The following is a 14,899-nucleotide window of genomic DNA, read 5'->3' on the forward strand; positions in this document are numbered from 1 at the left end:
CATTCTATAGATATGATTGTCCCATTCATTTTTTATTTAGTGTCCACTCGTTTGTAGCCTTAACATTACATTTGGTTTTGATCTCGTCAGTGTTTATTCGGCCTCTCACCAGGTTTTCTGTAATTCTTCTGGGTATTCTCAAGGCTGCTGTTTCCAGCATTCTGGGTATTCTCCAGTCAAACTTTGTATGACTTCATCCATGATTAGATTGAATATTATAGGTCTTTTAGAAATCAAACAGAGCAAAAATGGGAAATCTCCAGGCCCTGACCAAATACCACCAGACTGGCTCAAACTTCTGGATGACGACAATGTCTCACAACTAACAAACATTTATAACCATATATACGAGACTGGAATAATTCCACAGATATGGTTAGAGTCTACATTTATTCCACTCCCAAAAAAAACCTAATACATCATCATGTAAAGACTTTAGACTAATTAGTCTCATGAGCCACTCTCTCAAGCTACTTCTTAAGATAATTTTTAATAGAATCAAGCAGAAATGTAAAGAGACAATGGGAAACAAACAATTCGGTTTCAGAGAAGGATTGGGAACAAGGGAAGCTTTGTTCTCAATGTTAACATTACTTCAACGATCATGGGAAGTACAGAAACCAATAATTTACGTCTGCTTTATAGATTTTGAGAAGGCGTTCGATAGAGTTCAACATGATAGGTTGTTTGAAAATCTAGAAATGATTGGAATAGATGATAAAGATCTGAGACTTTTACAACATCTATATTGGAATCAAGAAGCTTCTATTCTGGTAGACGGCAAAGAAACAGACAAAATTTGCATTCAAAGAGGTGTCAGACAGGGTTGTGTGTTATCCCCAACTTTGTTTAACGTATACTCAGAAATAATTTTTAATGAAGCCTTGGAAGGACAATGTGGAGTTCGAATCGGGGGAGAAACTATTAATAACATCCGATATGCAGACGACACCGCGATCATGGCTGAAAATATCGAAGATCTTCAATTTCTTATAGGTCGAGTCACTAGAGAATGCTCCAATAACGGACTTAACATAAATGCAACAAAGACAAAGTTACTTGTGGTTAGTAAACAAGACGTCGGCCCTATGCAACTAATTGTCAGTGATGAGTCAATAACAAAAGTTAACCATTTTAAATACCTAGGATGTTGGATAAACGAGACACTAAATCCGGATGAAGAAATTAAAACTCGTATAGAAATTGCAAGAGGAGCATTTATGAAACTTAGCTCTATTCTGAGCAACTCTCAGCTGAACTGACAACTAAGAATCAAGTTCCTAAAATGTTATGTGTATCCTGTATTACTATATGGATCTGAAACCTGGATCATGAAGGTTAACATGATGAACAAATTAGAAGCCTTTGAGATTGGTCGATCGTAGAATGCTCAGAATATCTTGGGTTCAACGCATTTCAAACAGAGAAGTCTTAAACAGAGTAGGTCAAGGCGAAGGTGACTTAATGAAGATGATAAAAAAGAGAAAACTTGAATGTCTGGGGCATATAATGAGAGGTAGCAGATACAGGATGCTGCAGTTAATACTCAATGGAAAGATCGACGGAAAAAGAGGAATTGGTCGAAAGAAATATTCATGGCTCCAAAACCTTCGTCAATGGACTGGCTTATCAGCAGATCAATTGTTACATGCCGCACAAGATCGAGAAAGATATCGGCAAATTGTTATGGAAGCTACCCGCGCCTAAAAATTTGGGCACGGTACTTAAAGAAGAAGAAGAAATCCCTTGTCTGTCTTATTCCATTGCCTGTGTCTATAGGTTCCATCAGCTGTCCATCTATTCTGTGTGTCCCCAGTAAGTTATCATTCCATAGATTTCGTGGTCTTTCCACTGATCATATTTTTATTGGGAACCGTCTCTCACCGTATTTACTACTCTATTTGCTGTCATTTGGCTAATACTTCTTCTTACCTAGTTCTTGATATTCTTCATTTTGCATTTCCGCCCTATATCTCTACTTATAGTTCTGTACAATAGTTGTCGCCGATTTTTCTAAGCAATTTCATCTCTGCTCTTTTTAGCATTCTTTTTGTTCTCTCTCACTGTTTCGAGTTTCACAATCGAGTTTTGTCTCTGCTGCTTAGATCCTTACAGATCTGATGACTAATCATGCGACATTGTTTGCTGGTTTTACTTGTTCTTCCTTTTCTCTTTCGAGCTTTCCTTATCTAGATAGATAGATAAATGGTCGAAAGACCCTTTACATGAATAAAATCTTTTGATAATATTTCAAACACACTACTTCTTATTTAAAGTATAGGAATTAAAGATAGAAAGATTGGAAAAAAATATAGAATAATTAATTGAAGATCCACAGAAGGAGAAAATACAAAACGTAGATATAGAAAGATATCGGCAAAATAACCACATACAGAATTGCCGAGATAGTACAGAACAAAATTTATGCGAATAAAGCGCTGCTGAGGCATCTTCAAATTGCGATTACTTACCAGTTGTCAATCAATTTCATAGAAGTTACTGCAAAGAAGCCGCAACTATTCAGGCAACGCTTTCTTACATTTTTTTTTCCAAAGAACAATTTTTGCACAGATTTCTAAACTATTTTCGACTCACTGAAAACAATCTGAACAAATAAATATAGATATAGATAGAATAAATACCAATATTATATTTTAGGGGAACTTGCTGCTTCAAATCAGTAATAGCGATGGGAAAAGCTACCGCCAAAAATAAACTAAAGGAATATCAAGCACAGGTTAAACCAGAAGATTTATCCCATATCATATTTACATCGGTAAGTAACTAGATTTATTACTTGGTGCATTAAAAGGAGAGTTAATGTTGTATTTATAACAAGATTGAGTTTTTTTGTAATAATACTTCTTACACTGCTTCTTCTTTTGGCTAAATTTGCTCCAGTTGACACTAGTTGCTTCAGTACATACCGAAATTGTCAGAAGGCAAAAATACAGCTCCTGGTCCAGATACCATACACACTAGATGCCTTAAACACCTTCCGGATACCGTCTTCCCGCTGCTAGTCAAAATTATCAATGCTAGTCTTCAGCTGGAATATTTTCCTACTTCTCGAAAAATAGCCAGCATGTTCATGCTCCCTATACCAGAGAAACCTCTCACTAGTACTGAATCCTATAGACCAATTTTCTGCTAAGCACTCTGGGCAAGATCTACGAGAGAATCCTTAAGGAGGAACACCAAGAGAAATAGCACATCATCCTTTGGATTTTGGATTTGAAGCTGGTTACTCCACACACAACACATTAATAAAAGTAGCAACTTTCACGTCTCAGGCAGTCAATGAACACCACAAGGTCTGATACCATATTCCAAATTGTATTAGTTCCTTTCATGTTCAAACACATTTTTTCTGTTATACTTATTCTGAATAGATCTTTTCTCTCATCTCTTATCATCCACCACTTGATTTGTTGTAGTTCTCTCCGATATTTTGGTTTAGTTTTAACTTTTTATTTCGATGTCGAGTACAAGCAAATTCAATCCAGTGTTTTCTATTTTGAGCCACTTGTTTCCAGTTGTGTCCTCCAAACTTCTTTATGTCATCAGCCCATCTCATTTGTGGCCTTCCTCTGCTTCTTCTTCCTAACCACGGTCTCCATTGTTGTATTTCGTGATTCCATCTTTTATCCTTAAGTCGGGGATTGTATCCCGCGAACTCCATTTTAATTTGGCAGCATGTTCTCTTTCGTATTTTACTTTGGTTTAGCTTCTAATCCATTTATTTGTTTTTTTTTGCCTATAAGCCTCACCTTGAGCATTGATATTTCCATCGCTCTTTGTGCATTTACTATTTTATCCATATTGGCATTGGTGAGTATCCACGTCTGTAAACCATAGGTAAGTATACATATAGACCTGGATCCCGCGTACCTGAAAATTTGTTAATAGCTTAACGGTGTCTAGCATAGGCGTAACCAGGGGGTTTGGGGGTTATAACGCCCCCCCATTTGGATGTACTTTGAGCTCTATACGCTTAACACTATTACTATTCCGTACTTCCGAGAGACCATCAAGTAGTTGTCACCCCCCCTTAAGACCATCCTGGTTACACCTCTGGTGTCTATTCGGACAAACTTCGATGTATGGGAACACTGGGACAGGGGAAGTTTTAATTGTGGAACAGGTTAAAAATTTGGAACGTCAGACAACGAAAACGTTCCATGTATTTTGTCGGACAGAACTTCCAATTGATTTGTTACCACTTTATTAAACTCTCATGCAAAAATCAGACTTGTATTTATCTTCAACTGGGTATTTTAATGAGTCCAACACGAAGAACATGTCAAATGACAGTTCAGTAGGTGATAATTTGCATGGGAGTTTAATGAAACGGGAACAAAGCGATTGGAAGTTTTGTTCGACAAAATACATGGGGCATTTTCGTAATCTGACGTTCCAAATTTTTAAACTGTTCCACAATTAAAACTTCCCCTGTTCCAGTGATCCCGTATATCAAAGTTTGTCCGACTAGACATCGTTAAGCTATTAACAAATTTTCAGCTTGATATTAATCAACTTTTTTTGGTACGCGGGATCCAGGCCTAATAGGGAGAATACACTGATCGTAAACTCTGGTTTTCAAATATTGTTCTATTTTAGTGTTTTTCAAGATCCAACTCAGTTTTCCAAAACCTGCCCACGCTAACCTTATTCTTCTGGTAATTGCCGCAGTTTTATTTTCTTTGTTGACTTTTATTATCTGTCCCAGGTAGATGTATTCACTTACTGTTTCTAAAATGTCATTCAACGTTATTTTTCTAATGTTGGGTGTATTCGTTATTATTTTTGTTTTTTCCAAGTTCATCTTAAGACCTACTCTTTCCGAAACTTGAAATAGCTGCGTCATCGTAGTCTGTAATTATTCGAAACTTGTAGCGAATAGTACAATGTCGTCAGCATACCTCAAATGACTAAGTTTTCTTCCATTAATATTTATTCCTTCGTCTACCCAGTTAATGTCTTTGAACACGTCTTCCAGTCCCAGTTTGAATAGCTTTGGTGAAATAACCTCTTTCTGGCGAACTCCTCTGTTGATTGGTATAGCTTTGGTTTTCTCATCATATTGTTAGCTTTTTCTTCTTCTACGGCACTACAGCCCAAATTGAGCCTTGGCCTTCTTTATTTTCTGCCTCCACCCTTGTTTGTCTGTGGCTGCTCTTCTCCATACACGGACTCCTAAAAGAGCTTGTGCGTCGCTGGTTATTGTGTCTTTCCAGAGCTTTCTTGGCTTTCCAACCGGTCTCTTTCCCTGCATCTAGCATTCAGTGCTCTTTTTGGTAGCCTATCCTCTCCCATTCTTATCACATGCCCGGCCCATTGCAATCTTTGTATTCTAATGAAGTCTGACGGGGGTGTTGCCTTTTAAAGTTGATACAGATCGTTGTTGTGTCGACTTCTGAAGATTCCGTTTTCCCTCACAGGTCCTAGTATTCTCCTCAATACTTTCCTTTCGAATGTGCCGAGTTTGTTTTTGGATGTTTCTTTCAGGACCCATGTTTCACTGCCATAGCATGCTATTGGTCAAATTAAGGTTTTATAGATGCTGATCTTTGTATTTCGGTGGATGTATTGTTACTGTTTCATTATTTTCATGAAATAATCACAAGATTACACAAGTACGATAAACTTAAAACCTTGGATTTGAAAAAATGTAGTTGTCCATATTATTAAATTTAAATATATCGCAAAAAATACATTTTTCTACGAGCGTGCAAAAATGTCTACTTTTGCGCACGCATTTTAGTTTAGAAAGTTTCACTTTCCCGCACGCGTGTTACTTTTCCGCACGCGTGTTACTTTTCCGCACGCGGTTTTTACTTTTTCGCACGCGTGTTAATTTAGATATGTTAATATGGCCTTAAAGTAATTATAATACATGCAATAAACTAATATTTAGATATTATTTACTAATTTATTTCAAATATATCTTATTGTGTTCCTGTTTTAATGAAATTAACGCGACAATTCGATGAAATAAAATTATTTTGACATAATATTCGAAAGTCAAATCGGTAGACAATAACAGTCGTTTTGAATAATCGTCATGGAAACCAAGATCGTCGTCATGCTAACTAATTATATTGAAAGTTTGGTTTTGACAACCTTGTCAAAGAATTAATTTGTGTATGTATATTCATATTAATTAAATTAATTGATTAAGATTTGGTAATTTTTTAAAGACTCTTAGAAAAAAGATTGTTCCTAACTCTTGCAGAAAGTCTCTTTTCCGCACTCGACTGCTTGCCGAACTCCCGCTTGGCGTCGTTCGGCAAACTGCAGTCGCCTGCGGAAAAGAATGACTTTCTGCACTTGTTAGGAAAATAACTATTTTCTACAACCGTGTTAAAAATGCAATTTATAGCACTCTATAAGGAGCGTTAAAAATGCTACTTTAAAGCACTAGTGCTTTAAAATTTTTAGGGCACTGCAGTTAAAAGTGGATTGTCAAATTGTGAAACGTCAAAATATTTATTTTTCATTTATTAACATTAATATTAATAGTACAACTTGCGCAATTTGAAAAAGGTGGTTTAAAAGGTTTTTTAAAATTTAATTTAAACTGTATTATTGCATGTTTAAAATGTTTGTAGAAAAAAACTATTAAAATTTGTTAGAATATACAACAATAAAAGTAAGATGTTATTCTATAGTTGTTATGATTTACGTATTGACAGTATAGGCAGTTTTGATGTAATGTCAAGAAAAATATAAAAATGGAATGTCAGTCAAGTTCAGGTAAAAGTTTTTGTAGATATTTTCGTGTAATTGAGAATGAATAAATTATAATTGTTGATATACAAGACGTTTGTAGAAAAAATATTGTATGATATACGTGTTAAAAAGTACATTTTTAAGGCACTCATGTGAATTGCAGAATTCGCTTCGCTCATTCTGCAAACTTTCACATGCGTGCCTTAAAATTGTACTTTTAACACTTATATCATAAATGACTATTAAGTGGCAAAATGTTTTTGTGTTTTATTTAAATTCATGCAAAAATCCAAAAATAGTTATAAACCTTCTCTTATAATTCTCAAAGACTAATTTTGTACTTACTCTTCAGGGAACCACCGGCAATCCAAAACCAGTTGGTTTGACACATTTCCAAATTTATAATACAGTCATATTTTTTGGTATGAGAGTTGCTTCAGACCGAAGACCAACAAGAGTTTGCTTCGTCTTACCCCAATTCCATGTATTTGGCATGGGATTCACCTTAATCAGCCTCAATTACGGCAACACATTGGTGCTGCCCTCTTTTTATTACAACTCAGAGAGTACATTAGAGGCGATTAGCATCGATCAGTAAGTTTTTTAATAATTATATTTATTTATTTAGCGCACGGCTTACATCACCGAGTAGGTAAATAAATTTAGATTGATTTATGCATTATAAAATACATCACAAACAGATTCAGGGGCGGTCCGTCAGGGTAGGCAAGGTAGGCGCTGCCCAACCTCTTCAAATGCACAATAATAAATTATTTATTAATGTAAATTACTTATTTCAAACTGTAATTTATAAATTTTGATACAATACCTAAGTATCTAAAAATCTAAAATAAAACAAAGCTACTTTTTAATTCATCTCCGAAGTTGTAATAATTTTTGTACGCTCCCCGTAGCGTAGCGCTACTACGACGGCTCTACCCTAGGACAGGCGCTTTTAAAAGTAGCCGAACAGAATTCGCATTTGTCTCACTCTTTACGCTAAGCACAGCGCTGTAATATTGTCGCTTGCCTGGCCGTGGTGGCGAGCATTTCCAATATTTTCGGGCTATAGGTAGGCTAGATTTTTTTGCCCCTTTGACATTGGTTGTGCCGAGCTGCATTTCGGACTGCCAATTGCATATTTTAGAATCCTAACTACCAATTCTGAAAAGAACGAAAAGTTCGAATTTTGTCATGAAATTTCGTATGTGGGGTTAGAATAATATTTATAACAATTTTCCGAATAATTTTTTGCGATATCTCTAACGCGAAACAAAATATTGAAAATTCGTCCTGTTTGTGAATTCGTAGTAGGCCGGGTTTACAATTAAATTTCAGTTGACTATCTTAAAAAATGTATATATATATATATATATATATATATATATATATATATATATATATATATATATATATATATATATATATATATATATATATATATATATAATAATCGGTTTATAACGTTCTACGACGTCTTCCGATTCCCAATCGCCATTGCTCTCGATCGTAGCACATGTCTTCGTTCAAGCCTCTTTCTCCGATTTCCCTATGGATTCCTTCTATCCAGCTTTTCCTAGGTCTTCCTCTCTTCCGCCGTCCTTTTGGTGCCCATCGTAGCACTTGCTTGGGTAATCTGTCTTCTTCCATACGTTGTACGTGGCCAAACCATCTTAGTTGCTTTGTTTTTATATCGTCCATTATTGTATGCTTTACATCCATTATCTCCAATATTCTTGTATTTCTGATTTTTTGTATTCTTGATATACCAGCAGATCTTCTCCAGAAGTCCATTTCAGTTGTTCTGAGCATATTTTCGGATTTTTCTTTAAGTGGCCAAACTTCGCTGCTGTATGTTATAATGCTCTTAACAATGCTGTTATAGATGTTACGTTTATTTTCTTTGGAGATACTTTGGTCCCATAGGATTTTGTTCAATAATGCGATAGCTTTCCTTCCTTGTGTGCACCTTTCTTGGATATTCTTGTCCAACGTTCCATCTTGTGTAATTGTAAGACCCAAGTATTTATATTCCTGACAGTGATTAATAGTTATTTCATTTTCCAACGCTAGATCCTGCTGTATACCTCCAACGCACATATATTCCGTTTTCTTGGTATTCACTTCTAAACCCCAGTTCCGGTACTCTTCTATGATTTTTCGGGTCATATATTCAATATCGTGATAATCCTGGGCCATAAGAATCTGATCATCCGCAAAACATAGAGTGTATAGCATGTTATCATCATTTAGCGGTATACCCATATTCTTACATCTCTTAAAAAATGTAAACCATCAAAATGAATGACTGCAAAATTTCAAATCTGTATTTATTTTGATAGCCGAAATATAAGGGTGTCTTCATCTTAAATGCGACACACTGTATACAGGGTGTTTGGCTTAACCCTAGATTCCTGTGGTCAAAATATGTCGATTTAAGCTAACTTACCTTAGTACGAAAGTTGATAATAACCGAAATACAGGGTATCAAAATTAAACTTTTATTTTATTTATTCTTGAATATTTCCTAACAGACATGGGATAATAATACAAAATTTGGAAAGCGGGGATTTTTTGGGACAAGAAATCTAAATTCGCCACCAAAAATGATGTATTATCCAGAGGGCGCCACATACGCCTTTCAGCGCTCATTTAATAGGTTCAATTTTTTTATTACCCACTCTACATACTTTTTAAATCAAAAATTTTATTCTGTTAATATTTTTACTTAAAAAAGGTATACTATATTCATCTCGCTAAACTCAACCGTTTTCGAGATAAACGCATTTTAAATCTGCGAGGCAACATAATTTTTTGCATAATATCAGTGTCGTTACACCCGAAAAATAAATTAAAATCATAAAAATTTACAAAAATGTATCTCAAATTTCTTCAAATGGAATTTACGATGCAATGACATAAATATGAGAACTGGCACAATTATTATGGTTTCAAGTTTATTTTTCGGGTCTAACTACAATGATATGCAAAAATTATGTTATATCGCAGACTTAAAATGCGTTTATCTCGAAAACAGTTGAGATTAGCGAAATTAATGTAGTCTTCTTCTTCTTGACTGGCTTTACAACTCGGGGTGAGTCTTCGCCGCATCCACTATGGCCCTCCATCGTCTGCGATCTTGCGCTTCGATTTGCCATTGTTGTACCCCAATCCTAGATAGATTGGTTTCAACATCATCCTTCCATCTTTTTCTGGGACGGCCCACTGATCTTCTACCGTCTGGTCTCTCGAAGAACACTGTCTTTAGCACTCTGTCTTCCTCTGATCTTACTACATGACCTGCCCATCTTATCCGATTAGCTTTTATATGTCTGACGATGTTTTCAGTACCATATAGAGTCACCAATTCAGCATTGCGGCGCCTTCTTCATTCTCCTGTCAATTTATCTCTTTGAGGACCAAATATCATTATGAGGACTTTCCTTTCAAATATCAGCAATTTATTTACTTCCCGCTGATGTGGAGTCCATGTACAGTCTTAATTTAGATTGTCTTTTCAGCAGCTTAGATCTTAATAATGATGATAGGGAGTATAATGCTATATTTCCCGCAGCTATTCTTGCTGAGACCTCTTTTTCTATGTGATTGTCCTCTGTGATTACTGCTCCCAGATATTTAAACTCTTTTACTACTTCAAAGTTGTGGTCATTAATAGTTACGTTCTGCCTAACTCTTGGTCTTGGATTTTTGGTCACCAGCATATATTTCGTCTTCTCTTCATTTATTCGAAGGTCCAGGTTACCTGTTTCCTCCTCGAGCTGTGAAAACACCTCTCTTACGTCTCTTGTAGAATGAGCGACTGCATCTAGATCATGATGAATGTAGTATACCTTTTAAAAATATTAAGAGAATAAAAATGTTGAGTCAAAAAGTACATGGAGTGGGAGATAAAAAAATTGAACGTATTAAATGAGCGCTGAAAGACGTATGTAGCGCCCTCTGGGTAATACATCATTTTTGGTGGCAAATTTAGATTTTCTCATCCCAAAAAACCCCCGCTTACCAAATTTCGTGTTGTTATCCCATGTTTGCAGCAAATGTTCAAGAATAAAAATAAAATAAAAGTTTAAGTTTGACACCCTGTATTTCGGTTATTATCAACTTTGGTACTAAGGTAAGTTAGCTTAAATCGACCAATTTTAAGCTCAGGAATGTAAGGTTAAGCTATGGCCCATTATTTACCAAACACCTTGTACCTATATAGGTACGTACTGTTATATTCCTATTTGACATAAGAAATAAAAGTCTATAGTTATATTTAAAATTCAAATAAAAATAAAGGTTTTCGTTTTTCTCGACCGCGGTCATGTAAATTTGGAACACCCTGTATAAAACAAATTTTGTATAGGTAGTTTTTAAGAAAGTGTTTCGGAGAAGTGTTTACGAACCCCAGGAACAATACGACTCAAGAAAACAATTAGAGTGATGTTTAAAAAGAAAGTGTTCTTGGAAAGGTTGTCAATAACCACCGATAACTCATATTCTAGTAAATAAGATAATAGGTTATTAAATTTGTAAAGAGGATTAATGTGGAAAGTAAAATTGAAATGGGGAATATTATTTTTTCTTGAAATCCATTAAAATATTTAGAAAAAGGAAAGTTTGTGTTGGTAAATACGGATAATTGAAAGTTGCTTGGGATTGGTTGATTTTTGAATGCTGGAAGGGGTATTTTGGAAGGAGGAGAATGAATGAGCAATGAGAGTCAGTGTGTTTTTAGCGATGGAGAGGCGAAGTCCAGTTTTCGAGAAGAGTGTACAAAAAAGTGAAACGCCGGGTTGGTTAGTTTTGTCTTTAAAAAAATAAAAAGTAAGATATCGTGGAACGAGTGATAGGCCGAGTCGAGATAGTATATAACTTCTTGAGTCTAGAGTATCCCGGTTTTGTTGAAGTGTTTGAAAAAGGTAGAACACGGCATCAGGAGAAGGCAGGAACGAGGGCTGTACGAGGCTTAGTTTTCAAAGGAGCAGAGGCATTACTGGAAGACTTGGACGAGTCTTTGGATCGCGACCCAAGCCAATAGGAAACGTGTTTTGTGTGAAGACATTGTCAAATCATCAGTAAAGGTCAGTCTATTTTGTTATGACATGAATGTATGGTTTGTGTATTAAATAACACATTGAAAATTGAGCTACACAATCACTATAAAAATTTCATCAAACCTCAATCAATTTGTTACTGATAAATCATAATAGTTCATTATAAATAAAATAAATTTGGAGACAAAAAGAATTAAGATTCCTATTTTTGTAATTGTTGTATTAAATAAAGATAAAAAGATAAGATATTAGAAATATTAAGCAGTTATTGCCATTTAGAAAAAAAAACGATTTTTATAATTTCTAATTGAAATCCGTATGTGTGTATTATTTTCCTCTCTTTTATCTATCCCGATTAGGAACCCACTGAGAAATACTTTGAAGCCACGAAAGTAAGTAATTGATATTATAATTTAGCCCTGAGATTGACACTAGATTGGTATTTGATCTGTTTGATTAATGAGATAATTATTGATTAATTAATTAAAATAAATTACATCTGAGAACATCATTAGATTTCAAAAGTAAGATCACAACAGTACATATATTATACACTATATGTGTCGCCTACCCGTATACTGAGGTCACGAGCCGCCACTGAAACAGATATCCAGTTTTTTATACATTCTATTGACCCTTGGGTGTCATTACAAAGTCTGTAGGGTCGCCTGTATATGCTCTACGTGCGCAGTCCTGTACTATGTGCCTGATCATCTGTCTTGTGGCACCACAGTCACAAGAAGACGAAGGAATTTTACCCTATCTGTAGAGGAAGTTCGCAAATCTTCCACAGTTTGTTCTGATGTTCTGATGAAGGACGTTTAAATTCGCCATGTTCATCTATGATGTCCGGTAGACTATGATAATGTGCATCTGTCTTACTTTCCTATTCTTCTCTTTATCGGGCATTTAAGTCAAAATTGGATTGCTGCAGAGCTTGAATGGATTTCAGAGGAGGTAACCTGGTTCTGAGACGGCTTCCAAGAATATCGGGGATGTCGATGTGGACTAGAAGCTGAATATCGACCAGGTGGGTACGCCTGCTATTTTTAACCGCACCGGTGCACAGGATTCTGCCACCGGATATATCAGGCTAAGAGTAGAGGATTTTAAGATTGATGTTAAGGAACAGATGCTTGTAGTGCCGCAGAGTTTCTGTAGGTAGAGTAAAACCTGTCATATGCGGATCAATGTGGTGACAGACCGATCCGGATATGAAAAAATCCGGATATCAAGACCACTACTTCTTTTACAGTCTCTGAAACGTTTTCTCCTTCATACATTCCAGTAATCAACGCCGTCAATAACTTTCGTCGATATACACGTTTTATAGATTTTATAATACATTATTTCGCCATCTCTTATATTTTTTTAGTGCGCTGTCCAACAGCAGGATTGCCTTTCTCGGTAGATTTCAGTAGATCCGGACGGCGCAGAACCGTCAGGATATGGGGAGGTCCGGATATGACAGGTCCGGATATGGCAGGTTGTACTGTATTATTTATATTGTTACGTGTTTTTAGTGTTGTTGCTGTATTCGTCTGGTACCTATTCTCTGAATGTGAGCGTTCTGTCTAGAGCCTAGAGTAACCCCAAGGTATTTCGGGTACATATTTATTGTGTTTGTGTTTCAATAGTTTGTTGTTAAAATACACTTTTAATTCTCTGTTTGCCAGCCTGTCGTTGAGATGAAAAGCTGGTACTTCAGTTTTTGTAGTACTAGATTTTAAAATGCTATCATATCAAATTTATTAATATAATTATTATTCTATATATTTATTGAGTATATTATAACCATATCATGTATTCGGAGTGATGTTATGTGGATAAAGAAAAACTAAGACTAAGTTGTTTTTGTTTCTCAAATGTACACTCAGGTGCAAAAAAATCAATCCACTTAAAAACTTGGTCATTTTTGATGTCTCCTTTTCCTAAACCTGTTGTCCGATTTAAGTGATTTTTTTAACATGCTGTAGCCATTCATTAACAATATCGTAATAATATGTATCTGTAATAATATTGTCGCTAGACAGGTAAACTGTCATTGCATACCGGGTGTACGAATCAAACTGTGTTTTTTTCTCAAAGTTGCATCACCCTGTGGACTATTCTAGCAATTATAAAATACTGAAACGTAATCCCAACTATAGCCTCAGGTTTTCATAACATTCTGTTTTTAGATTCACTCGCTTATATTGAACAATAAAAAAGTTACGTACTTTAACAACTGGCCATGTTCGTCATCAGTACAGTGTGTTTCTAAATAAGTGCGACAAACTTTAAGGGGTAATTTTACATAAGAGAATAATGACAGTTTGCTTAATGACGATTTATTTAATGCTTTAAAACCAGTTGAGATATGCAAATCAAATTTGGTGGGTTTTAAGACATAGTTATTGCACATTTTTGACATACAATTAAGAATTTAATATTCATCATTGGCGTGCAAACGGGTATTATGACGGTTCATATTACCCGTATGCACGCCAATGGTGAATATAAAATTCCTAATTGTATGTCAAAAAATGTGCAATAACTACGTCTTAAAACCCACCAATATGAACCGACATAATACCCGTTTGCACGCCAATGATGAATATTAAATTCTTAATTGTATGTCAAAAAATGTGCAATAACTACGTCTTAAAACCTACCAAATTTGATTTGCATATTTCAACTGGTGTTAAAGCAATAAATAAATCGTCAGCTTGTAAAAAAAATTGAACATCCCGTATCTCGGAAACGAAGCGTTTGCGGACATATTATTATAAAGCAAAATGTCATTATTTTCCCATGTAAAATTACCCCTTACAGTTTGTCGCATTTATTTAGGAACACCCTGTAGTGATGACGAACATGGCCAGTTGTTAAAGTACCTAACTTTTTTATTATCGAACATAAGCGAATGAATCTAAAAAAAGAATGTTAAAAAAACCTGAGGGTATAGTTGGGTTTTAATTTCAGTATTTTATAAATGCCAGAATAGTCCACAGGGTGATGCGAACTTTGAGAAAAAATCACAGTTTGATTCGTACACCCGGTATACAATGACAATTTACATGTCTAGCAACACTATTATTGTGGTGTCCACATCTAAGAATATTAAA

At 35.3% G+C, this 14,899-nt stretch overlaps 1 protein-coding gene across 3 annotated transcripts in view; it reads left to right on the plus strand.

Moving 5' to 3' along the window:
* Positions 1-14,899, plus strand: part of LOC126883101 (medium-chain acyl-CoA ligase ACSF2, mitochondrial-like) — a 91,652-nt gene that overhangs the window by 30,967 nt on the left and 45,786 nt on the right. For all 3 annotated transcript variants that reach the window (XM_050648345.1, XM_050648346.1, XM_050648343.1), the window contains exons 4-5: positions 2,659-2,776; positions 7,085-7,326. In XM_050648345.1, coding sequence (XP_050504302.1) covers positions 2,659-2,776; positions 7,085-7,326 — 360 coding nt within the window. The remainder of the gene's footprint in view (positions 1-2,658; positions 2,777-7,084; positions 7,327-14,899) is intronic.

Source organism: Diabrotica virgifera, chromosome 4 (assembly GCF_917563875.1).
Source record: "Diabrotica virgifera virgifera chromosome 4, PGI_DIABVI_V3a".
In the NCBI taxonomy this organism is placed as follows: Eukaryota; Metazoa; Arthropoda; class Insecta; order Coleoptera; family Chrysomelidae; genus Diabrotica; species Diabrotica virgifera.